Source organism: Dermacentor albipictus, chromosome 2 (assembly GCF_038994185.2).
Source record: "Dermacentor albipictus isolate Rhodes 1998 colony chromosome 2, USDA_Dalb.pri_finalv2, whole genome shotgun sequence".
NCBI classification, from domain to species: Eukaryota; Metazoa; Arthropoda; class Arachnida; order Ixodida; family Ixodidae; genus Dermacentor; species Dermacentor albipictus.
Window position 1 is genome coordinate 5,101,542 of NC_091822.1, and position 27,539 is coordinate 5,129,080.

The window sequence follows — 27,539 nt, forward strand, 5'->3', positions numbered from 1 at the left end:
GGCTACCCCAGCCTCTCCGTATTGGGTTGTCAGTGGGCACCAGCGCGATCCGCATCTGTTCGCTGGACTTCGCGGTGAAAACGTCAAGGATTGGCTGGACGACCATGACCGTGTGAGTTCAGCTAACCGTTGGGACGATGCGTCCAAGCTACGTCACGTCGCCTTTTATCTGACAGGAGTAGCGAAGACTTGGTTTTTCAACCATGAGGTTGATTTCACGAACTGGGGCGCTTTCAAACAGCAGCTCCGCCAAAACTTCGGCACACCGGCTGTTCGTTCCGCCCTCGCAAAGGAAACGCTCGACACCCGCAAGCAACAATCCGGTGAATCTTATACGTCGTACATCGAGGATGTGCTTGCTCTTTGTCGGCGCGTGAACACGGCCATGACCGAATCTGACAGGGTTCGCCACATCATCAAAGGCATCGGGGCTATTGCTTTCAATGCTTTAGCCATCAAGAACCCCGCTACCGTCGCTGATATCGTCGCTACTTGCCAGCGCCTTGACGAACTCGAATCAGTACGGCTGCAACCAGACACCACTACAAACACTACCGTCGACGACACTACGTTACGAGAAATGATACGCGCAATAATTCGAGAAGAGCTCCAGTATCTTGGCTTAGCCGCAGGGCCTATGCCTTCTCATGCCTCGGCTACGAATCTGCGAGACGTTATCAAAGAGGAACTGGCGTCCATGGCTGGCGCAGCGTACACGGACCTTCTAACCCCTACGGCCCCACCAGCGTACGCACAAGTAGCCGCAGTTAATCCAGTCATCGTTCCAGCGATGCCTCCAAAACCAACACCGGCCCACATGGCTTCCATGACTACCAGCGCACTTACCCAAACCAGCTTTCCGCAGTGGCGTCCTCCTCGTCCCATCTGCTACTACTGCGGCTATCGTGGCCACATTCCCGAACGCTAGTAGGAATCGGTTCGCGCAGGACAGGGGTGATTGGAGATCGCTGGGAGAGGCCTTCGTCCTTCAGTGGACATATATATATATATATATATATATATATATATATATATATATATATATATATATATATATATATATATTGTGAGCACTATATTACCCCTTCATCTTCTTCAGCGCGCGAGCTGCGAAATAAACCGTTGAGGCGTAACAGCTGTCTCTCAAGTGGTGGAGGCTGCTTTCGATCCCTTGGTCCTCTACGCCTTCGAGTTTCCCTGGAGCTTCGTTCAGGCCGCCGCTTGCTCCGCCTTTCCGCCAGCATGCCCCAAGAAGATCCTCCAGGAGCCTCCGGCGTCACCATTTCTGCCCACCGGCCGTTCCTCCATGGACCATCAGCACGCGGCAGCGCGCTCCCACCATGTTTGCTGGGCTTCGTAGTGATGACGTTGATGACTGGCTGGACAATTATGACCGCGTGAGTGAGTCTAACCGGTGGGATGACATGCACAAGCATCATCGCAATGTCGCATTCTACCTCACTGACGTTGCCAGGACTTGGTTTCTCAACCACGATAGCACTTTGCATGACTGGACGGCATTCAAACACCAGCTTCGGCAGATTTTTGGAGCCCCCAACGTTCGGTCTGAGGTCGTCAAGAAAAAGCTTGATGGACGCACGCAACTCCCCGGGGAAACATACATCTCTTCCCTTTGTCGCCGTGTTGACGCCACAATGACGGAATCTGATCGCTCTCCCCACGCTCATTTTCTCCACCTCCTGAGGCGCCTCGCAGCTACCGTCCAGGTCGCCGCCGCTCGCCCTCCCCTCTCCGACGCCCGACATCACCCCTGCAACCAGCCACCCGCACTCCTGACTACCATTCGGAAAACTAGATGGTGCAGTTTTTGGAGGGAAAGCTGCATGGCACGCACACACTTCAATTCCTGCAGCGTGCCCGGCCAATACTTTATTCGTGTGTGTAGACGGTGTACCTATCCTAGCGTTGCCTGATACGGGAGCAGCTATTTCCATTACTCACGCTGGCTTGTGCGCTCGTCTACGCAAAGTTACTACACCTCAAGCAAATAATTCAAATTCGTGGCGCAAATTCGTGGCGCAAATAATGTTGTGATTCGGCCATCGGCGCAATGCACCGTTAGAGTTTCGATCGACGGGATACACCACCATATCCAGTTCGCAGTGTTGACTTCCTGTGCTCACATGCTCATACTAGGGTGGGACTTTCTCTCTTCGGCGGCTGCTTTCATCTCGTGCCGTCAACGCCTCGTTACCTTGACAGAGACTGAGACCGACCATTCCGACGACGTGCATGAACCACGCCTTCGCTTACGATCTGCTGACGATTGTGTGGTGCCTCCTGGTCGCGAGAAACTCCTTATAGTTAACTCTGACATCGCCGATGGTGACGTTCTAGTTGTACCGTCAGCCCGTTGCTTATCCAAAGGGATTGCTCTGGCACCCAGCCTTGTTCGCTTTACCAAGGGCACGGCCACTTTGGCTGTACTCAACACAACCATTGAGCCAGTTGTGCTTTCTAAAGGCGCCGCTCTCATGCGTGTCTTGGACACACAGCCTGTCTCTGTGTTTACCTCGACTACCGCTGTTTCGCAACCACCCACAGCTATGGATTCGGTCCCTGCTTCTGTTCTTGCTAGTACCATCAGCTCCGATTTAACGCCACAGCAGACGGTGGAATTACTGGCGTTGTTCATCATCATCATCATCAGCCTGGTTACGTCCACTGCAGGGCAAAGGCCTCTCCCATATTTCTCCAACAACCCCGGTCATGTACTAATTGTGGCCATGCCATCCCTGCAAATTTCTTAATCTCATCCGCCCACCTAACTTTCTGCCGTCCCCTGCTACGCTTCCCTTCCCTTGGAATCCAGTCCGTAACCCTTAATGACCATCGGTTATCTTCCCTCCTCATTACATGTCCTGCCCATGCCCATTTCTTTTTCTTGATTTCAACTAAGATGTCATTAACTCGCGTTTGTTTACTCACCCAATCTGCTCTTTTCTTATCCCTTAACGTTACACCTATCATTCTTCTTTCCATAGCTCGTTGCGTCGTCCTCAATTTGAGTAGAACCCTTTTCGTAAGCCTCCAGGTTTCTGCCCCGTAGGTGAGTACTGGTAAGACACAGCTATTGTACACTTTTCTTTTGAGGAATAATGGCAACCTGCTGTTCATGATCTGAGAATGCCTGCCAAACGCACCCCAGCCCATTCTTATTCTTCTGATTATTTCCGTCTCATGATCCCGATCCGCAGTCACTACCTGCCCTAAGTAGATGTATTCCTTTACGACTTCCGGTGCCTCGCTGCCTATTGTAAACTGCTGTTCTCTTCCGAGACTGTTAAACATTACTTTAGTTTTCTGCAGATTAATTTTTAGACCCACTCTTCTGCTTTGCCTCTCCAGGTCAGTGAGCATGCATTGCAGTTGGTCCCCTGAGTTACTAAGCAAGGCAATATCATCAGCGAATCGCAAGTTACTAAGGTATTCTCCATTAACTTTTATCCCCATTTCTTCCCAATCCAGGTCTCTGAATACCTCCTGTAAACACGCTGTGAATAGCATTGGAGAGATCGTATCTCCCTGCCTGACGCCTTTCTTTATTGGGATTTTGTTGCTTTCTTTATGGAGGACTACGGTGGCTGTGGAGCCGCTATAGATATTTTTCAGTATTTTTACATATGGCTCGTCTACACCCTGATTCCGTAATGCCTCCATGACTGCTGAGGTTTCGACAGAATCAAATGCTTTCTCGTAATCAATGAAAGCTATATATAAGGGTTGGTTGTATTCCGCACATTTCTCTATCACCTGATTAATAGTGTGAATATGATCTATTGTTGAGTAGCCTTTACGGAATCCTGCCTGGTCCTTTGCTTGACAGAAGTCTAAGGTGTTCCTGATTCTATTTGCGATTACCTTAGTAAATAGTTTGTAGGCAACGGACAGTAAGCTGATCGGTCTATAATTTTTCAAGTCTTTGGCGTCCCCTTTCTTATGGATTAGGATTATGTTAGCGTTTTTCCAAGATTCCGGTACGCTCGACGTTATGAGGCATTGCGTATACAGGGTGGCCAGTTTCTCTAGAACAATCTGCCCACCATCCTTCAGTAAATCTGCTGTTACCTGATCCTCCCCAGCTGCCTTCCCCCTTTGCATATCTCCCAAGGCTTTCTTTACTTCTTCCGGCGTTACCTGTGGGATTTCGAATTCCTCTAGACTATTTTCTCTTTCATTATTGTCGTGGGTGGCACTGGTTCTGTATAAATCTCTATAGAACTCCTCAGCCACTTGTACTATCTCATCAATATTAGTAATGATATTGCCGGCTTTGTCTCGTAACGCATACATCTGATTCTTGCCAATTCCTAGTTTCTTCTTCACTGTTTTTTTTTAGGCTTCCTCCGTTCCTGAGAGCATGTTCAATTCTAACCATATTATACTTCCTTATGTCAGCTGTCTTACGCTTGTTGATTAACTTCGAAAGTTCTGCCAGTTCTATTCTAGCTGTAGGGTTAGAGGCTTTCATACACTGGCGTTTCTTGATGAGATCTTTCGTCTCCTGCGATAGTTTACTGGTATCCTGCCTAACAGAGTTACCACCGACTTCCATTGCACACTCCTTAATGATGTCCACAAGATTGTCGTTCATAATTGCTTCAACACTATAGTCCTCTTCCTGAGTTAAAGCCGAATACCTGTTCTGAAGCTTGATCTGGAATTCCTCTATTTTCCCTCTTACCGCTAACTCATTGATCGGCTTCTTATGTACCAGTTTCTTCCGTTCCCTTCTCAGGTCTAGGCTAATTCGATTTCTTACCATCCTGTGGTCACTGCAGCGCACTTTGCCGAGCACGTCCACATCTTGTATGATGCCAGGGTTAGCGCAGAGTATGAAGTCTATTTCATGTCTAGTCTCACCGTTCGGGCCCCTCCACGTCCACTTTCGGCTATCCCGCTTGCGGAAGAAGGTATTCATTATCCTCATATTATTCTGTTCCGCAAACTCTACTAATAACTCCCCCCTGAAATTCCTAGTGCCTATGCCATATTCCCCCACTGCCTTGTCTCCAGCCTGCTTTTTGCCTACCTTGGCATTAAAGTCACCCATTAGTATAGTCTATTTGGTTTTCACTCTACCCATCGCCGATTCCACGTCTTCATAGAAGCTTTCGACTTCCTGGTCATCATGACTGGATGTAGGGGCATAGACCTGTACAATCTTCATTTTGTACCTCTTATTAAGTTTCACAACAAGACCTGCCACCCTCTCGTTAATGCTATAGAATTCCTGTATGTTACCAGCTATATTCTTATTAATGAGGAATCCGACGCCTAGTTCCCTTCTCTCTGCTAAGCCCCGGTAGCACAGGACGTGCCCGCTTTTTAGCACTGTATATGCTTCTTTTGGCCTCCTAACTTCACTGAGCCCTATTATATCCCATTTACTACCCTCTAATTCCTCCAATAGCACTGCTAGACTCGCCTCACTAGATAACGTTCTAGCGTTAAACGTTGCCAGGTTCATATTCCAATGGCGGCCTGTCCGGAGCCAGTGATTCTTAGCACCCTCTGCAGCGTCGCAGGTCTGACCGCCGCCGTGGTCAGTTGCTTCGCAGCTGCTGGGGACTGAGGGCCGGGGTTTGATTGTGTTGTTCATATAGGAGGTTGTGGCCAAGCACTGCACCAGAGTGGCCAATCCTGCTCTGGTGAGGGAGTGCGTTACCGGTTCTGGTCACCGGGATCAGGCCACACTCCAGGCCTGTTTATGCAATTTTATCAACACGCGGTTTTTTTTTAATCCGGTGGAAAATTGCCGGCACCGGGATTCGAACCACGGACCTCTTGCACGCATTAATTCGGATTATTTCTGTTGCCATGCGTAGACCACAGTTTCTTCTTTGAAACCGCGTGAGTCATGAAAATTTGCGGCTTGGATATCGCAAGCTATGTAGCGCTGAAGGGGTCTACTGGTCTTACAATGCATATATGCGCCCTGTCTGTTCATAAATTTTGCTTAAGAACGTCTGCAAGTTCAACACGTGAATTTATGTATGATGCTCCTCTAAACACTTAACATTGCCTTATTACTTAAGTATGAGAGACATAGCATTTTGAATGGAAAAATACCTTGATATTTGGTGTCAACATTACAAATCCGTGTTAGAAGGACACTGTTCAGCGAAGCTTTCATCATAATGCTCATCACTCAGGTGAGTTGTTTTAGTCAAATGTGGCAAATGGATTAAGGCCTAAATGAAAGAGATAGGCGCACATTTTGTGTGAAAAGGTTTGGTACTACTTTCATTGTTCTCTGAAATAGGCACCCAGAAACGCATTGGCTGTTAACACGACGGCGCATCGTGTATAATATATATATATATATACTTCACGAACACCACAACAGTAATCACGTGAAAGAAAGTCTCTTGGTTAAGATCGAAAACCATGCAATCACCTGCAAGCGATGAAATGTGTCATAGTGGCCCTAGTGGCATAGTGGCCCATTGTGGCACCAGCTTTCATCGACGATATGGCACACCCTCCCGCAACGGAAGCAACCGACTGTCGTTATGGCGTGGCCTGCTTTGTTCGCGAAATTCAGCATTTCACTACAACTTCGAACTGAAACCATCAAGTAGCTCTTTACAGCTCAAATCACAATGCCTACAGCATACGCGAGGCACTACAGTGCAGCTTAGGCTGCGTTGAAATGGAAAATGCAAACACATTCTGCCTCAACATGTTTCGATCCTGCGTTGTTTAGTTACACAGACTGAAATCTATTTGCTTCGTCAGTGCATAAAAGAAAACCTCGCGTACCTGCCTTTTAAAGAAGACACCACAAGTCTCACATGAACACTTGACCTCCACTGGGGAACAATGATATCTTGAATATGTGCAACACTACTGATGAATGGGCCTTAGGCTTTTTGCTGGCTGCAGCGAACCAGTCCAAAAGGCATATTTCACTCAAATATTTTGACCGCAGCAGCCTGTGTCAGTTCTCCAAACAGATTTATCATGTCGGATCCTCAAGCAAGAAGCACCAGTAAATTGCTCAAGTGAGCTGAACGTGTAGCATGGAAAGGGAATGAATATTGGTACATTCCTTTCTGTGTGCTGCAAAAAGCTGTAAACCTCAATCAGCTTTACTTCAAGTTACCGCCACTTAAGGTTAACCAGTGAAGAATGGCCTAGTTTTGAGAACCAGTTAAAAACGCAAGTGGTGCTGGCGGAATCTAAACTGCACTGGTAGTTAAGTCCTCGTGTTACTGCCGTGGGTTTCTGTGAAGAAATAGAAAAATTCGATATTATACCGTGAACTGTTCGTCATGAGCAAACATGTTTTAGCGGGTTAAAATCAAGATAAATATTGTAGAAGTCCTATATAGTCAGCGTTTAATTGTGACACGCATATTGCACAATGGTTGGTATGGAATCTTAACTAAATTCTTATGTGCTGTATTTTTGCGTCTATGCTTTTGTTATTCACGTGAACTTCCACTGGAAAGTGTAAATCCGCGCATGAAAAACCCGTAATGGGCTGGTCTGAGCTCCCTCAGGTGGCACTATAGCTTTGCCTTCGAGAAATGTATTGTCGTCTAGGAAATCAGCTCCTTGATTACATTTTACCGAACGAAGACATCGTAAAATATATATTTCAGAGGCCTGTCATAAGTATATAAGCATTGGGAACGAGAGCGAACAATCGGAAACACTGCAGAACACATGCGGACACCGCCCGAACTGCAGCAGACGACAGGCGCGAGTCCGTGCCCTGACGTCATGCGAGCGGCGCTCCAAGCGCCCCTCTAGGTCGTTCTCGGGGCTAATAGGGGTCCAAACCCTAACGCGGTCACCGGGGTGGTACTCGACGTAGCGTCGTCGGAGGTTGTAGTGCCGGCTGCCAGTACGCTGCTGGTTCTTGGCGACGTTGGTGTTGTCTTCCGCGTTCGGGCTTGGGTCCCGGCTTTGTGCAGGCGTCCGGTATATGAACGCAAAGCACCTCCACCAGATGTCACGTGGTAGTGACGTATAAAGAACACAGTAGCAATATTGTGAAAGACGAAACTAACTTTTATTGAGCGAACCTGTGCCCGCGAGAACGGGCTACACTTAAAGAACGGCAACAACGGCGAATACAGTCGGCGATCGTCAAACTCTGATCAGCGGGTCAAGCGTGTCAGCTTTTATACATCAGTCGTCGAATGTTCCAGACTAATCGCTAGGACCCGCCTGTCTTCCGCAAAGTTCTGCCCCATTCGCGTCACGCGATGAAATCAGATAACACAAGGTTCGGTAAAAACAGACAACGGATAGAACCATCGATAACTTTCGAGAAACTTTCGATACATGCGTGTGCGTCCTGCGCTGTGCGATAACATTTATTAGGCGGTGAAATGTGGTCACCCGATAGAGATATACAAGTACACGTGTCATTGTCTTTATTCTATATAGCGCTTGGTTGAAGCATGCGGCATCACCGTTTGTAGATCTATAAACGTTGTGCGGCGTGAATGCGAAGTCGTACTGCGGCCTCAGCCCGTTTCCTCTTTCTTTTTCGTGAAACAGGCTGATAACCGAACTTTTTCTTTCGGTTGTGTTCGTTCCGTTCTCTACGACGCACTCAAACGCATTGCGGAAGTTTTGTCAAGATAGCCATCGCATTCGTTTTATGCGATCCCTCTTGGATATTAAGGCTTTACAGGGCAAGAAGGCAATGCCGAAACCCACAGCTTAATATATATGTATCATGCTGGTTCACCAACCGTAGTGATCGCTGTGCTGAGCAGCGCCGTCGGCCTCACGCAGGAGGCTAGTGAGGAAATATGGTGATTTCAAGCCTACTAGACTTGAAATGCGTCAGGATGCCGGTGTATCACAAATATTTTATAGCGCCTGTCGCTCAGATGTTTCGTGGTTGCCTTAGCTTGGCCGTACACGAGCATGCACTCTTATGTTTTAGTCCAAGCGATCAGATAGTGAGCAGATTTACCATTTCATGCTGATAATACTGAGACGCCGGTTCTCTTCGTTGAATTAAAACCGATTTACGCAGAATAGTTCAGAACACATAGACACGCCGCGACTGATAGTGCGCGCCGCGTGTTTGCGCTCCCAAGGGGGGCGCGAACACGTACGTACTAAACACGCGACACGCATCGGTAACTACGTACTGTAGTTACCCATGCACCGAGCGGCTTCCCTGACGACGTCATATGAACTGACATTGCGTAAATTTCACAAAGTACGATCTAAAACATCTCGAAATCTTTCCGCAGCACTCGACAGCAATGCTTTCAAGGAGCGCCGCACTGGATCGCACAAGCCAGAGAGGAGGAAGACGTCACCACGCACTCTTTCCTTCTCGCCCGATGTAAAGGTCGGATACGCCTGAAGTCTGCAGTGCAGTGAAGCCCCGCCCATGCCCCGCTAAACCGCCAGCCACTGTTCCGCCGCGAGGCTGCAAATAGTCCTTGCATCAAACTGTCCATTTCACCTAAACAAGGCGGTAACTACAAGAATAAAATTATAAGCGCGCAATTTTGTACGTTTTCGCTCGTCTATTGTGGTGATACGGTGAAAGCCTAATTCTTTATTGAACTGAAATAAAACGCTTGCTTTGCTGCAAACTATTTATTGCCAAGTTTCATTTTAGCTCGAAGTGAAGTTTCATGAGTAAAACGGGGTCAACAGTGAAATGAAGTGTACCGCGGACTTTTGAAGAAGGAAATGCTCAGACTCCATACGCTTTGTCCATGTCGACTGCACACCTCATCGCTTCCGCCGATTAAAAGACTCTTTAAAAACAGCAGACTTTCCGGAGGTATCAAGTACGATGCCATTTTCAATGGTTACATGATGACTTTATCTGCTTCTGTGATTGGCTGGCGGATTAACAACCTCGAGCGACCCGTGTGCCTTGGTTTCCAACTGTTGTTCTTTGAAGTTGTATCCTACTGTAGTGACATAACAAAGTTTCTTTCTCCTCTGCCATGCCACGAGGTAGGCGATGGACGCAGCCGAGTTTTCGTTCTCATGGGAGTTCGAATGGTGACGCATTAATATAAAAATACGTGTCAACCAAGGTCAACGCGAAAGAAGACAATGTCAACGTACATGGTATTTGCATTTATATGTATTGAAATTGAGGTCAATAAAGATGATTCAGTGGTGCATAATTGCGTTATCCGTTTGCACTCTGTGCTATATTTTTTTCGTTCTGTTGCAAGATCTTTCTTTTTTTTCCAGGCCCCTATTTGTTTTATTCATGGCCAGTTTCTACATTCGCTTTTTTTTTTTGCACGCATGTACATCAACGTTGTCTTCTTTCGCATTGACTTTCGTTTGCATGCGTTTCTATTCGCTAGAGAGGTCAAGTGGGCCGATCCCCGAAGGAGTGCTGTCTATAATTCAATGCGGTTAATTGTTAACTATAATGACATCCGTACCGTTAGTTGTCCTACTATATTGGCGTTAATAAGACTCGTACAAATAATTTAGCTAGTCTGTGACTAGGTTTCGCACCTTCTCTCGTTGAGACCCACATTTTGCGACGTTTTGTGACTCGCTACGACCCTGTAGAGGCGGAAAAGGGTGGTTTCTTTTACCGGTAGTACAGATCCCACGTACGCCAAAGTGGCCAAAGAACACATTGTCTTCAGAAACGTTGCAGCCAATGAGGAATACAATGGGTGGTGGCGCTTAATTCCGGTCGAAACTGACCTCAACGAGCGGTGTGCTCGCGCGCAGGTGCCCGGAGAGTGTCGCGGAGCAGCATGCGGACACTGCCGACCAGCGGAAAAGCCAGGCAGACGATTTGGATGCCGCCGTCGCCGAGCTGGCTCGCCGCTACTTCCCTCACCTAATACCTGCGGGAAAAAGCGCCTAGTTGTGCACGGGCTGGCATGGAGCTCGCACTACCGCGAGCGCAGTTACCACCGCTGGCAGTTTCTCACACTGTGTATAAACTGCAGTGTGGCGGTCGTGTGCTACAGTTATTGATGTTGATACTTCAATAAATTTCTTTTCTGATATTCAACTGACGATTGGCCTAGAGATACTTGAAGAAAACCGCCTGCACTGATATGCTGTGTCGTGATTAAATTGATGCTGAGTTGACAAAGTAATCTGAATAGTATTGCGTTAGTTTATTCATGTAGACACTACCTGCGCATCTTGGCAAGATCTCGTTGTTGGTGTTCCGAGGTCGTTATAACCTCTCTCTTAAGATACAATAAATGGCACGCGCGCACTACACGTGTACTCATTGTTTAGCACAAACAAGTCTTATTCTGCACATATCTAACATGTGCAGTTCCTGATTCCGATTAACCTGCAGCCAAACCTCAATGAAAACATTATCATCATCATCGGCAGCCTGGTTACGCCCACTGAGGGTAAAGGCCTCTCCCATACTTCTCCAACAACCCCGGTCATGTACTAATTGTGGCCACGTCTTCCCTGCAAACTTTTTAATCTTATCCGCCCAGCTAACTTTCTGCCGCCCCCTGCTACGCTTCCCTTCTCTTCGAATGCAGTCCCTAACCCTTAATCACCATCGGTTATCTTCCCGCATCATTAGATGTCCTGCCCATGCCCATTTCTTTTTCTTGATTTCAACTAAGATGTCATTAACTCGCGTTTGTTCCCTCACCCAATCTGCTCTTTTCTTATCCCTTAACGTTACACCTATCATTATTATTTCCATAGCTCGTTGCGTCGTCCTTAATTTAAGTAGAACCCCTTTCGTAAGCCTCCAGGTTTCTGCGCCGTAGGTGAGTACTGGTAAGACACAGCTATTACACACATTTCTCTTGAGGGATAATGGCAACCCGCTGTTCATGATCTGAGAATGCCTGCCAAACGCCCCCCAGCACATTATTATTCTTCTGATTATTTCCGTCTCATATCCGCATCCGCTGTCACTACCTGCCCTGAGTAGATGTATTCCCTTACCACTTCCAGTGCCTCACTACGTATTGTAAATGGTTGTTCTCTTCCGAGACTGTTAAACATTACTTTAGTTTTCTACAGATTCATTTTTACACCCACTCTTCTGCTTTGCCTCTCCAGGTCAGTGAGCTTGCATTGCAATTGGTCCCTTGGGTTACTAAGCAAGGCAATATCATCAGCGAATCGCAAGTTACTAAGGTATTCTCCATTAACTTTTATCCCCAAGTCTCCCCAATCCAGGTCTTTGAGAACCTCCTGGAAACACGCTGTGAATAGCATTGGAGAGATCGTATCTCCTTGCCTGACACCTTTCTTTATTGGGATTTTGTTGCTTTCCTTATGGAGGACTACGGTGGTTGTGGAGCCGCTATAGATATCTTTCAGTATTTTTACATACGGCTCGTCGACACCCTGATTCCGCAATGCCTTCATGACTGCTGCTGAGGTTTCGACTGAATCAAACGCTTTCTTGTAATCAGTGAAAGCTATATATAAGGGTTGGTTATATTCCGCACATTTCTCTATCACCTGATCGATAGTGTGAATAGGTCTATTGTTGCGTAGCCTTTACAAAATCCTGCCTGGTCCTTTGCTTGACAGAAGTCTAAGGTGTTCCTGATTCAATTTGCGATTATCTTAGTAGATAGTTTGTAGGCAACTGACAGTAAGCTGATCGGTCTATAATTTTTCAAGTCTTTGGCGTCCCCTTTCTTATGGATTAGGATTATGTTAGCGTTCTTCCGAGATTCCAGTACGCTTGAGGTCATGAGGCATTCCGTACACAGGGTGGCCAGGTTTTCTCGCACAATATGCCCACCATCCTTCAATAAATCTGCTGTTACCTAATCCTCCCTAGCTGCCTTCCCCCTTTGCATAGCTCCCAATGCTTTCTTTACTTCTTCCGGTGTTACTTGTGGGATTTCTAATTAATCTAGCCTATTCTCTCTTCCATTATTGTCGTGGGTTCAACTGGTACTGTATATATCTCTATAGAGCTCCACAGCCACTTGAACTATCTCATCCACATTAGTAATCATATTGCCGGTGTTGTCTCTTACCGCATACGTGTGATTCTTGCCTATTCCTAGTTTCTTCTTCACGGCTTTTAGGCTTCCTCCGTTCCTGAGAGCGTGTTCAATTCTATCCATATTATACTTCCTTATGTCAGCTGTCTTACGCTTGTTGATTAACTTCGAAAGTTCTGCCAGTTCTATTCTAGCTTTAGGGTTGGAGGCTTTCATGCATTGGCGTTTCTTAATCAGATCTTTCGTCTCTTGCAATAGCTTGCTGGTATCCTGTCTAACGGAGTTACCACCGACTTACACTCTAAGAAAAAAGAGAGTAAAAAGTGAGTCACGGCAACTTGACTCTCTTTTTTCTTAGGAAGACCCATTTTCGCGCGGGTAGAGTCACAAAACAAGAGTCAACATTTGTGTGTGGGTCGTTTGACTCTTAATAGGACGCGAAGAGTCGTCGTGCAAGATTGCGACTCCTCCGATATTCGAGATGGGTCTGGCGAGAGAAAGATTAAAATGCAGGAGAAGAAATACCAGATAACGTCTTCTGTTTTAGACAGGCCCTCGGGTTCCTGTCCTGGTTGTAATGCAGTGTATCATTCTTTCGTCAAGCTTGTCATGTTCTGCAATTACATCGAACTCAGAATATCGATTTTCCTTGAAAATGTTTGTTAATATATCACACGCTTAAGCGGTAGCTGGCTTCCTATGGTAAGGAAGACCCGGATTTGTCACGATAGATTCTGACCATAAGTAAATCTAAAAAAATATAGCATTGGCTACTAAAGAGAGCACAGCAACAAGATAACAAGTTCAGTAGGCGCAGTCAACAGTGTCGATTGTAAATGTAATTGCGCTACGTAAAGTTAAATTTTGAGGGTTTAGGTTCCAAAATCAAGATCTTGTTATGAGGTGCACGGTAATGGAAAACTGCAGATTTATTTTCAGCAGCTCGGGTTATTTAACGTGCACGGAATGCACAATATACGCGCGTTTTCGCATTCTGCCCCCATTGGAATGCGACTGCTGCGGTTGTGATTGGACCCGTAACCTCGAGCTCAGCAGCGCAACACCAAAGCCACTGGGCTACCGCAGTGCGTTGCGTTCCGCGACGAGAAACAAACATTAACGTACGCAGCACTGCTTTTGAACCCCCTAGAAATTTAAAAACAAAAATATAGCAGTTTCCCCCCAATGCTGCATGAACCACTGCACGAACAACTGCACGAACCAAGGTTCGTAGCTTCATAGCCTGAATAAACTGCAGTAAACAATCGCTTACTCCGTAAATTGGCAAGCACGGGGTCACGCGCGCACGTGTAAACATGAACAGGTTTCACTCAATGACCGCGAACACTCGCTGCCACAGCGTCGGCGTGATGAAGGGCGCGAACAGAGCGGACAGAACGCTTCTGCTGCTTCGTCCTTCAAAGCGTCTCCGAAACTTGAAATGGCGATATAGAAGCGCCTTTCCCCTCTCCCCCACCCCCTCCCAGCTTTGCACCCATCGGAAATTATCGGACAGAGCGAGAGTGGCGCCAGACCGGGCTAGAGAAACGGCCAGAGAAGCGTGCTATAAACCAGCGCCTCCTTTCCCCGGCTTGCGCGCGTTTTATCACATGACCACTTATAGATACTTGGGGCACCCATCCAGGCACTATACATCTCGGCTCGGCCTCGTACATTTCCTTTAACGCGCACAGCTAACGGCGCAGGATAGGATCTTATCGCACTTTATACGTAAGCTCACGGCAACACCGACAGACATATTTCGGCGGTTGTGTCCATATAATTGCTATCGCAAAATTCGCAATACATAGAAAATTTTACTAAGGACCAACCACGCTGCTTCTCCATGTCGTGATAGAGCGGTGAACGATAGTTCTAGAAAATGTGTTGCTAAATCTCCGCCAAATGACTACGCTCGCATTTGGTGAAAGCGGCACACAGTCGCAAGAACTTGTGGAGGAAATACCGGGGTTCTGGCAGCTTCAGGGTGCACTAGATCATTCAGTAACATGGGCGGCTTTGTAGTTCTACCTTACATCAGAGCAAACTGCACTCGACAGAAATCAAGGGCAGCCGCACCGTTATAGCTAAGCAAATTAAGGACAATTACGCCGCGTCTTCACACTTCGAGCACGCTCCGACAGCCGAGCGATAGATATTTAAAACACAACCACACTCGGACGAGAAAATTTTGCTTCTGCCAAGTGAACTTAGCGGCTATTTCGAGACGCGTGTTAAATTCATGGCTGTTTCATTCGTGAACATTACTTAAGTGACGTAAAATTATCAGTGAGCAAAACAGTTTTTATTTCAACGCAAGGAAACAAAACCGAAACTAGCGCAACTCTTTTGCCCAGTTGTGCAGATACAAAATGATCCAAAGCCGAAGCCGTCAATAGCACGACGCCATTTTGAAGTTGAGCTGCATCACGCGCGAGTACGTTGTTGAGTGGTTCTGAAATCGCTGCGTTATGCCTGTTTCACATGCTGCGACTGCAACGACGAAAATCGGTGCTGTCGCACGCGTCGCAATGCGATTTTTAGAGGGCTCATTTCACATGTTTGCGATTTCAACAATGCGACTGGTGCGACGCCCAGGGTTGCTTACTGCCAGGTTTCGTGACACACGGTGCATAATTCTTTTATTTTAGTGAATAAAACGTTTACACTATAATATTATTGACTTCTCTTGATTAGAAGCAAATAATATGTACGTTTACTAATTTAAGCACGTTAGCTAAGATTTGTCTTGGGGTGCGCGACGGCGGTTTTGTTAGTTCAGTGCGACATCGCGCACGTAAACAGCTGTTCGCAGGTGGTTCAGCCAGCGATTCTTTATTCTATGGTTCAGCGTTGTGTGTTGTCTTATCTACATTCTATGACCGTTTCGTTCTGCCTGCGCTACAACAATCTACAATGTGACCTATCGACAAGTTCATATAGCTACCCTCACCGTATATGCAGTATTCGGAATTCGGCTGCCACGAAGTTGTGTCAGCCCAGCAAGATCCTCGCGCTACCCGTGCTCGGCGTCAGCTTCTGGAGAAACGATGCGTGTATATTGCCCGTCATTGCGCATATGTGGTGCCTGCTCCTAGCCATATTCTTACGCCAAACGCAACAAGAAGCACCAACCCGAACGCCCGCGTGTGCCCCTGAACGAAGCCTCAAACGATCAGTGTGATTACGACGTGGAATGAAAACTGTGTTGTGAAATTCAACCTTAGCGCTAGCCTGGTTCGTCCATCGCCGTGCTTGCGCTGCGAATGTATATATGGGAGCCCTCTCTCAATATTTCTAAAGGCGCAAAAGCCGACACATCAAATGTTTCGAGCAGTTACCGTCGCTTTTGTAGAAACCTGTACGTTGTAATATAGCATTCTAAGACACGCTTCTCGTCCACTTTGTTGTCCCGTGTCTCGCGCTGGTAGTATACTCGGAACTTCTAACAAGAAGACCATATCAATACGCGCTATTCATAATGCAGGATCGTAGGCCCACGGCAGGCGCACTTGCCGTAGAATTTTTCAGCTTTCTGCTCAGCCTCGCACGCCTCTCACGGTTAGCCTGTTTTGTGGAAATAAATATTATTATTATATTATTAATGTTACTAGATATTATAGATTCTTCACTGTAATTTATAGCAATCATCCAGATTTCTTAAGCTAGTCATGCATTTAACCTGTATTAGGTCAACATTGTTATGACATGCTTATGGGAGTCATTTCAAACTAGATTGCTCAGCCAGATTGCTCAGCCAGAGAATGTACAAATGCAAGCTTCAATATTTATTCCAATTTCGTATTCCTAAACAGATTATATTGGCAGAATTTTATGCCTGCTTACATTTCCTGCAATTCAATGTTCAGAGCTGGAAAAACTGATTCCTTTTCTTGCTGTCGAAACGCTGCTCCAATGTCGATAGCAAGCTATAATTATTCATTTCGAAAGTGTTAAGCAATGACTATATGTCTAAGCTTATCAATGCGTTTTTGTTCCACGAACACAATAAAGTTTTCTCTCCCTCTCATTGACAGCCATGGAATGAAACCGTTCACTTTCATAAGTATCAGGATGCAAACATTCTGGAGATTGTCCTGAGCATTTGTCTGGATCCTATAGTGTGCATGTTTGTATTAAGTTGTCGTGTTACAATCGCAGTGATCTACACATATTGTTATATTGCAACAAACTAATTTATTTCACTTTGTTTTCAAATCTACCATGTGGCCATGCAGTAACGACTGCATTAATAAGCAAAAAAGAAAACTGCAGATTCAGTGTACGTGTTGGAATCTATGCGAAGTGAAGTTTCTGTCAAGTGGTCAATTAAATGCTGTTAAAGTAACTGCGATATATACAATTTGTCTTATTTTCAACAATCCAACATGTCATCTTTTGCAAGGTTTGCTTATGCACCACATAGGTCACAACCTTAATGTCATGTAATCTTTATGCATTACACTGTTCACAAACCATACCAAAACGCAAATGGCAGTTAATGTAGATGCACGCTGCGAGACATCAATGCAGTGACGTTTGTTGAGCAAGGAATGGTGCGAGGTGTATGCAGATGAATGAATGACGTGCTTATGTACTTAGTTATATACCTTGCAGGCTGCAAGGTTGGAGTATTATGCAAGGGGGAATAAAAAAGTTGTTACATAAGGAAGAAGGGCACAACATTAAGAAAAAAACCAGCAAAGAAAGCAGTACCAATACATTACACCAACTAGCCCAACGTATTTTACTGGCACAACATTATACAATACTTAACAAACAATAACAGAAAAAGTTACTGCCCATGCACCCTGTACAGACGGTAAACCAGCGAAGCTGAAATGTGCAGCCCCAGTGTTTATCACTGGGTTAATTCCAATGGTTTATTCAAGTCTTTCTATATTATTGGTTATGTCTGTGTTTCTTAATGAGGTTAGGCACATGTTTGGCTTGGGTTTATCACATTGTTTATTTGGAGTGCCACACATTGCACTTTGCAAGGTCAGCATCATGGAAAGTGCAATGAGTGGTTCATTGTGTTAATCCAGCGGGTACATCAAAGTCTTTCTGAATGCTGTTATGCACTTGTGTTTTGTAATGCGTTAATCATAATGTTTATGACTTAGTTATGCACTGTAGTTACGAAGTGACACACCGGGGCTGCACATTTCATTTAATTAAATACAGGGACACATTTTCGAACCTATTGGGAAGTCTGAGAGAGACTGCTGCACATGTGCTCTGCTGCTAGAGAGAAACGACGTCACTATCGGTCTAGCCAATGGCCCACCACACCTTTGCTGTGAGATAATAATGACATCATGATCTTGTCTTAACCCCATCCCCCTCTGTGTCCCTTCCCTGCAATAATACGCAGATAAATGTATGTTTGAAATGCATAAGCATTTCTATGTCTACCCAACAACAAATGTCTTCGTCCATCATGCAAGACGAATGCAATGGCTCACACCCCCTTAAACAATGGCTCATACCCCTACACTAGGGTTTTTGGGATCGGACCATGAGTGTTTCACATAGGCATATACAGCTTCACTGTAAAAAGAATGAACACCTTTCTGCTAGAGACCGAGACAATCATGAGGTGTATTAACAAATGGAAGTTTATTGAACATGCCGAGTAAATGCTGTTTGACAAGCAATAAATCGAATTTACACAAAAAGCAGAAGCAAGATCTGATGTGTGTCAATACAAATCGATCCATCTCTGAAAGTGTAACAGCGGCCATGCTGGCACAAGATTCTTCCAGTGTATTTGCATCTACAGCATCCATAATTTCTCTAGGCAGCCGATCTCCACAGAATGCTAGCTTCTTCCTCTACAATGCACTCTCCACATCTGAGCGTGCATTGTAGAGGAAGAAGCTAGCATTCTGTGCAGATCGGCTGCCTAGAGAAGTTACGGAAGCTGTAGATCTAAAAATGCTGGGTTAATCTTGTCAGCACAGCCTCTGTTAGAAATGGATGCATTTCCTGTCAGGAAACGCACCTGAATTTTTGCTTCTCCTTTTTGTGTATGTTCAGTCTATTGCTTGTCAGCGAGCATTTACTCGGTGTGTACATTAAACTTTTGGTTGTTAAATCATATCGGTTTTCTCGTTTGTCCTATGTGTTCTCTGGTGCCATTTGCAGCCAGGCTATTCGTTTTTTTTTTAGACTGCAACAAGTCACTTTAATGGTTCTCATGATACCTTACAAAATTTTTAATTTGGCCAATGTAGCAAGAATGTACAGTGTGAAGCAGTAAGAACAGGGTATGCTAACTTCTGATTAAAAGGTTTATTGTGAAAATGCAGTGATCTATAAAGGTTACCACGAAGTAGTAATGCAATAAAACCTGATGAAGACTAGCCTCGTGAATTCATTAACTATATTGCAACAGAAATGTGATGGACAGGAACGAAATGAACACACAGAGCGCTTCGTTCTTGTCTGTTCTCTATCTGTTGCACTTTAGTTAATAATGAATACACACAAATTCATCTAGTTTTCAGTTATTATGTCGGGCTTATAAGCCTGCTTGTGTCCTGGAATATCTGCATGGCTACGTATCCTGTAATTTAATTTCTGGCCATGTGCTTGCAAGTCACGTGTCAATCACCTGATTTTCCTGACAATCTTGTGTGATGTGCAGGCACAGACAGTTTCTGGTGAATCCATGCAGGGTGTTGTGCAGGGTGTAATCTGCACTACAAGTGCTGCTTTGATTGCTTTCAGTTCAGCTTTTCTAGGTATAGGATGACCTGGAATGGTACTGAATTATATGGGGTTTAGTTTATGTAGTGTCGTACTTCTGTTACACTGCTATTGCCAGATCAGTGTACTATATGTGCCTTATGTTTGCTTGCATCTTCATGATTAACAACCTCCTCTGTGTGTTTTGCAGTTGCATATAGTCTTCTGGCCTAATTGTTTGCCCCCATATTCCACGGTATGGGCCTGTTGTGTTTCAAGTTCAGGTACTCCCGACATTGTGTTTCTGAAGGGAGAGGTAGTCGCCTTTGCATCTCATATGCTAGCTGGCATAGTATCTTGGGACGAGGTTCTGAGCTCTTGAGACAAAGAATTTGTGCTGCAGGCTGCAACTCTACTCCGTCTAGGTGCTTGTTCGTTACTTTCTCATAGAGGTCTTCAAGCATGGTACAGCTGGAAAGACCTGTTATTACTACCCGATGCCTGTATTCGATGAGTTGTCTTTTTGTGTGCTGCTGGTAATTCATACCGTACGATACCTTGGACACAAGCACAGCATCTGCGATTTTCTATAGTATCCACTCGTCCACCCCCATAATTTCGAGATTAATCTTTTCACCAGATGTGGAAGTTGCGTCCAGGCACTGCATAATTGTTTCACCCACGTGCTGGCTCTGCCGTCATGGGCTTACACTAGCTGGGGATTTGTGGATCTTGACTTGCGGGCATATTTGTCCAGCTATGTGGATCACAATGTGCAATCTGGGGTAGTTCTTGATTCTAGTCTTTCTTTTTTTTCCGACGTTGATATGAGCTGACTTATCAGAAAGCGAGAGGCCAGACTGGCCAAGAAAGTCTGCAGTGTTGTCAAGGGCTTGTTGCATCATTCTTGATTTCTGTATAAGATAGCTTTCCCATAGACTGTAATACACCATAGGCTGTAGTGTTTCATGTAGTATGCCCGTGTTGTTGGTGTGTGTGGGCCAAATGTACCTCCAACTCTCACCTGGAATTTTCAGTCTTTCAGAAAGTTACTGTTTAAGTGCTCTACCAGAAATGTTTTTCTCATCGTTCCTCCTATTAGCGCAGCATGAGGCAGTACTGCTGTTAAAAGCCTCTTCACTCTCTTCATTTTTTCATAAGCAGTATTACATAATGTCCTGCAATAAAGTTTCTGCTGCTTATGGCCCACTCATATCTGCCAGAAGGGACAACTCTTGAAAAAGGTTTTGTTTGTGCTATGTGTGCGACGTAGTATGAGCATTCATGCCTTGACATTTATACATCTGTAGAACCAGCTTCCTGACAGAGTACTTGCTATACCTGATCATGCTTATTTGTGCAGTGCTGTTGAACAATACATATTGATGCAATGAATATTTACACACTCAAATTATCATGAAAGATGGTTGTTTTACAATTCTGCCCTTTGCTTACTATTGGCATTAGATTTTGCATAGGCATGCCCCCTATGCAATAGTATTTTGAAGTGTAAGGGTTCAATAAAAGGTGATGAACTAAATCTAAGTGCAAGAGCTTTTTTCTCACCTATGACTCCCATCGAAATGCGACTTCCATGGCTGGCAAATCAACCCCTCGCCTTGTGTTAGCAGCAGAATGCTATAGCCACAGTGGCAGGTGAACAAATTGAAGAACAATATTTCTGTCTATAATTTTTTTTCTTGCCTGTATGTAAGTAAAGTTTGGAATAAGTTTGTCATTGCAAAAAAGCTCTGTTTGTGGTCTTTTATTGAATAAACCACATATTGTGTATAGTTGAAATGCAGAAATTTGTTCTAAAATCCTCGGGTGATATGTTCTTGCAAGTAGCATGGTAATTCATTACTTATAAGGATAGTAATCGCAGCGGATATCGTTATATGGGTTTACACACTAATATATGTGATCGCAAGCTTATTAGAAACTTGCTAGAAACATGTAAGGCATGAATGTTTCTGCACACTTGATCAGCTGTGAACGTGCAATAACTGCTTGTACTGGCTGACTTCACTGCACAGTTTTGATTTAATTTTCCTCAGCGTGTCCTTTTATACTGTTTTATCCCCACAAGAACAGGCCGTTTGCCTGCTTTTCGCATTGTTGCACGAGTTCTACATAATTGTGCAGGAGGGTACGTTGTCACTGTGCCACTATAGCAAGCAATTTATTTAATCTACTAGCTGTACAGTTAATTACCTTGCAGAACAAGTGTTCATACAGATGCAGTAAGGATACAAAGTCCGCAACATAGTCAATGTTTATTGGTTACTGTGCAATAAAAAAGAAAAAAATCTCCAGAGAAGAGGTGCAACTTAACGTGCATGTAATATTTTATTCAAGCCACGGATTTAATGCTATCGTAGCAAATTCATTACGATAGCCTACACTTTTGCTGTGTCAAATTTAGTAAGAGGCAAGATAAGCTTTCAAGATGCATCAGGAAATTCATGCTTGAAAACCGACAAGAAAATGCAACTGAACGGTACCGCGTTCAGCGCAACGTTGAAACTTCGGGTGCTTTGCTGTCTTGTCATTTGCCCTTGCCGAGGTTGAGATAATTCAAGCTGCTCCGTAAGCGCGATTTTTGCATGCTACTCAACAAAAGAAAGTTGCGACGACCTCGTCGTCTGCTGGGGATCGAACACATCCCAGCACTCACAACTCGCAAAGGCGTACGAAGCAAACGTGAAAATGCACTTCATTTGCTGTGTAGCGTGTCAACAAACGCATAGCAATCGGAGAATGCAATCTGCAGTACAAGTTTTTTATTCTCCCTTCGCGTACGTACCGAATTCGACGATCCACGTTTCCGCGCATTGCACTTGTCATGTGAGCGCCATTTTCCAAAACAAACCCATACAAACCGGCGAAATAGCTCCGTTGACAGCTCTCCGCGCAATTTCGACGGAAAATCGCAGCGATCGGTGCGACGGTGCGACTGTGCGACCAACCGGTTGGTCGCAGCCGAAAATCGGGGGGTCGGCACTGCGACTGCGATTTTCATCGCAAACGACGGAAATCGCACTTCCGGTGCGACGAAAATCGCATCATGTGAAACAGGCTTTAGGGGCGACTGCGACCAGGCGTTGCGGCAAGTTACGGTGGGAGCTTCTGGCCGTGCTGTGTGATTGCGACGAGGGGGGCGGCCGCAGCAGCAGCGTGTCGCCGATTTCGTCTTTGCCGGCATCGAGCAAGTGCAGCTCGCCGGACCGTGACAAGCGCCCGAAGTGCTGCGGTTTGCACTGCATCTTTCATTGTGATATGGAAGATCGCAACGGACAGGGACGACCAGATGCATGCGAACGACTACCAGCGGGGAGTGACCGGTGCCATATTTCTCTTAACGTCTCAGGTAAGCATATCAGCTTTTGTTCGGAGTTTACAAACGGCGCGTACTCGGCCCTTCCGGTACGGCTACATTTTGCGCCACGTTTCTCTTGGCAGTTCACAGACGTTTCTTAGGCATGCGTGCGCGTATGTATGCGAAAATACTACTGAAAGACGGAAGCCTCATGAGAGCATCTTAAAGTATTGCAAAGCTGTACTGCCAGGAGAAACACCGTTCTTAACGACTCTAGTGACGAGTGGCCTGTCGCATCGAAAAATCCGTAGAATATCAAGTACTGAGTAACTTGAAGTGTAGATACTATACTAGCACCAGTGCGACTTTCGCATGGCGAAGACAGGTAATCGAAAGGGCAGCTTGTGGATTCTGAAGATTTACTAGCGCTTTAGGTATATTACCGCGAATAATAAAAGCGCTACAACGCTGTATGGCAGTGTCGGGCGATGTGGCAGCACAGATATTTTAAGAGCGGTTAAGCGGCTGCATGCACAAGCGAACAGACACAGCGCTTTCAAAGCGCTGAAAGAGAGCAAATTTTTTGTGCATTTGGCTGTAAGTAGAAAACACATTAGCCCACAATCTAAGCCTATATATAATGTATTATTTTTACGTAATCTTTATTTTCACGGTTGTAAATATTTAAAAGCGCGAATATGCTGCAACATTTATATAGTAAATCCTACTACGCTTACAAAACCTGGCTGTGTTATGTGGTGAAATTGTACTATTGCTACTTGATTCTTTATATTGAGTCCGGTGGTTTATGAAAAAAAGGTCCTTTTATGTGTAGTTTTATGTTAGTGCGTATATTTGCCCAGCAGAAATGAGTTGATTGCAAAGTTGTACCTTCCAGTGAGCTGCATATGAACCCAAGTTTATCCTGTCTTGGTTATTGTAATGTGCATACAACAATTTTAAGTATATACAGCTGTAGTAGGCTTAGTCGCAGCATATTTTGTAAAAGTAGAAGGCCATTTATTATTTTGCCGCTTCCATGCAGAAATACCTTTTTTCTTGTAGCTTGTAGCAAGAAACGCTGACAGTATTGAATGAAATGAAGTGTGTTGTATTTTTCTACTAACTTAATAAAGGAAATTTTGTCTGCCGTGTATCGGAGATTAGTTTACCTTCTTGTACTAAACAATGCATTATGTCCTCGGCTACTGCTGTTGTCCTGTGTATTTTTATAATTTTGAAATGTATTTCATTTTAGGTATTCAAGAAATGGCAACAGCCAGAAGTCACCATCTTATCCAGCACGTTATGGGTGAGACAAATCGTAGCAGGCACTTTTGAATATCTCATTAGCATATGATGCTATTTGTTGTAATTTTTGTGTCCACTTTCCTGTCTTTAATCATTTTACTATTATTGCGCAAAGGGTAACAGTTTTACATTGAGACAGAGTAATCACCCAAAGGGGAGACATGTCTGGAGGAGACAACACAAACAAGCCTCCTTTGTCCGTATCTTTATGTTGCGCAGTTACTCTGTCGTTATCTACCAACAAGCCCAAGTTCCTCATCAGCTACATTTACTAATGATCCGTTATTAGAGTTTCATTGACATAAAATTGAAAGTACAGAGGTACGCAGGAAGACAAGAGACTTGAACTGATGAAGAGCCGTAGAACAAGGACCGCTGGAGCCAATATTCGACAAAGGAAATTTTTCTTCTCAAAACGTTGGCTCCAATGAATTTTCTTGTTCTATCACTATTTACGGTTAAAAGAAAGCATTATTCCTCTTGCTGAAGTATTATGCATTATGGCATAAAAATTAGTAGGGTGAAATATCAGGAATGTCAAAATTCTTGTATATTCCAGTGCTAAAGCGAAAGCCAGGAAAACAAGATGTAGAGAACCACATTGTTATTTTTCACTGCCCAGTTTAGCCAGCTTCATTCCGAGCTTGCACTTTGTTGCATTAACGACCGCTGGAATTCGTTAATTGAATTAGCTTGGTGATTTACTTATATCAAGAGATTTTGAACTTGTAATAATGCAGCTTAACATAATGCATGTAAAAATAATTTACAATGACATATTAAGGTGGCAGGCTTGCAGTTGTCTAGCAGATCACTTGATGGTATAAGCTCAGGTTTCAACCGAGCTTCCATGCACAAACCGGTTACACATTTCTTGTTTCATTGTTTGGATTTTCATAAACATAAGTACCGTTTCTTTTTTGTCGGGCTTCTAGTTGTGTCGTAGGACCTAACTGTTTACCTTTATTTGTATTGGTAGCCATGTTACACAGACAGCTCAGTTTTTATTGTAAATCATGTCATGGTAGGACTAAGAACATTTGTGCAAATTTGTTGCAGGTACGCTCTGGCGGCTCCTACACCTGTGTCCTCCCACCACCCTGTCCTGACTACGTCCACTAGGTAGTTGGGAGCCTTTGGCGGCTTCTGCCACTGCATCCTGCCGCCACCATGTCCCGACTATGTCCACTAGGGAGTTGGCAGCCTTAGTGATGATGCCAGCAGGCTGACAGCCGACAGAAATATTCAGGTAAATACCTCTAATTAAGCGGCGTCTTTTTGAGTGAAATGGCTTGTCACTCAGCAATGCAAGACGTAACTTCGAAGCAGTTTAGACTCCCTGCTATCTGTGCAGGGATGCTCAAGTCCATGCATTTTGTCTTAGCCGCCAAGAGGCTATGTGTATTAGACGAAATGCGATGCAAATTTTGAAACTGCAAGAGACCACTTGCACAATTGTTTTTTGCTTAACACAAAAACTACTTTGATAAAGCTTTACCAATTTAAAAACAATACAATGTACTCTCATACATGGTATTTGGCATAAATTTACTAGGGCTGCCTCAATGGTAAGTAGGCCGATAAACGTACACCAAAACTGTCTTCTTTTCCAAGTTCATCCTTCTCTCTGCATTGCTGCATAATGTATCTTTCTGATACCATTCTTGCACACAGCACAAGTCCTAAACACATGGATTGCATAAATTTGCAGCTTTTGCTGTAGGTCACTTTTTTGAAAATAAAGTTATTAAGCCATTTTGTCCATTTTTAATCAGCCATAATAAACTGAGCAGTGGCTAATAAGCAGTCAAGTTTTTGGCGTAAGGCGTCTCTTCGTTGTCGTTAAAAATTTGGCCCTCTTAATGAAGGAACCAAATTTTTGGCTGCCATTTTATGATGCATACTTTGGTGCATTACACGAAATTTGACATAATGTTTATGGCAGTAAAAATTTTTTTGCTTTAAGTATTGCGTGAAATTGAGATTTGTTCTGTATTGAAAGGCCCTCAGTTTTAAAGAAGAAATTCCAAGTGGTTGTGTGCCAGGTTGGAACAGCTGGCATGGAATAGCCTACTTAAACAAATAGGGAAGGTCAGGTACGCTTGACTTTATGTTAAGATACTATTATTGATCCACAAGAGACAAATTGAAGGATTCCATCCTATGAGCAGCTCTTCACATTCATTTCCACTTTTGCACATTTATATACCTTGAGTCTGGTGACTTGTGTCTGTTTTCATCATCTGCTATGTGCAGATGGTAAACTTCAGATTTGCTCTATGGTACAGAATATTTTGGTGCTAAATATATGGATCTGTGTTTTTCAGGTTGCCTCGAAATTTTACCCAAGCCATGCCGCACACTCGGGCCAGGCCTCTTGCGAACGACGTATAACCAGGCTCAACGCATCAGGATCGAGGGAGTCCGGAGATCAAGGCAACCTGCTGTGCAACTAGCGTGCAGCCTTTGGTGACCCCTCTACATGTGCTACCTATTTCACAGCTGTGCCTCACCTACCCTTTATCCAAACAGCATCACCGGCTGTGATCACTTATCGAACCATGGATGAATGTTGGGGTGGAGTGATTTGAACAGACATTCTATTTGTCTCTTCAAATTCTTTGTAAATATTTCTGTTATTATAATTCATATGTGGCTTTAGTATCTAGTTTTTAATAGTTCCTTTTTCTTAGAATTCTCACCATCAGCCCCTGCTATTCTAATGTATACCTGCCTTTAAGCCCCGTTTCTCGTTCTTTCGTACTTGTGCATGTAATTGATAGGTTATTAATTCTTGTACGGAAGGCTAAAATGCGAACTTACGGCATTTTTTCTTCCTTTGATAATCTACAGCACTGCAATGTGTTCAAGAAATGTAACATAACACGGGCTCTGGTGCAGGATAAATTTAAGAGCAATATAGAGTAATTATTTCAAGCACCCATTATTTTTTAAAAACTCGAGGATATAGGAGCACAAGAAAGAAACTATTGAACTAGAGAAACATTGGTTCCCCTCATAAGTCTGGTAATAATGTGACTTCTTTCACTGCAAAGATACTAGTACTCACATACAAGGTCTGAGACATGAAAGCTATGATATCCTTGGCATTTCTCAGTGCTTATTTGCCACACTGACGAATGTCAAAGGCAGCATAGGTTTCATGCACACATTGGTTGTATTACACCTTTTGAGTATTGCATTTCTCAAACACACGGGTTTGCAGCAGTGCTTTAAATAGCAGATGTATTTCCTAATTTTCAGAATTT

The 27,539-nt window shown here is 44.5% G+C and overlaps 1 protein-coding gene and 1 long non-coding RNA gene across 3 annotated transcripts in view; both read left to right on the forward strand.

The window, feature by feature from the left end:
• The window catches only part of LOC139055859 (probable ATP-dependent DNA helicase HFM1), a 531,554-nt gene extending 520,546 nt beyond the window's left edge, over positions 1 to 11,008 (forward strand). The window contains exons 27-28 of one of the 2 annotated variants that reach the window (XM_070533424.1): positions 9,249 to 9,349; positions 10,720 to 11,008. In XM_070533424.1, the coding sequence (XP_070389525.1) occupies positions 9,249 to 9,349; positions 10,720 to 10,971 (353 nt within the window). In that variant the 3' untranslated portion in view covers positions 10,972 to 11,008. The remainder of the gene's footprint in view (positions 1 to 9,248; positions 9,350 to 10,719) is intronic. The other variant, XM_070533425.1, reaches the window with a different exon arrangement.
• An 11,766-nt stretch (positions 11,009 to 22,774) lies between these two features.
• LOC139055307 (uncharacterized) lies at positions 22,775 to 25,507 on the forward strand. Its single transcript, XR_011511657.1, has 3 exons — positions 22,775 to 23,010; positions 24,218 to 24,271; positions 25,330 to 25,507. It is a non-coding gene; the product is annotated as an uncharacterized lncRNA (long non-coding RNA).
• Positions 25,508 to 27,539: the final 2,032 nt, after the last annotated feature.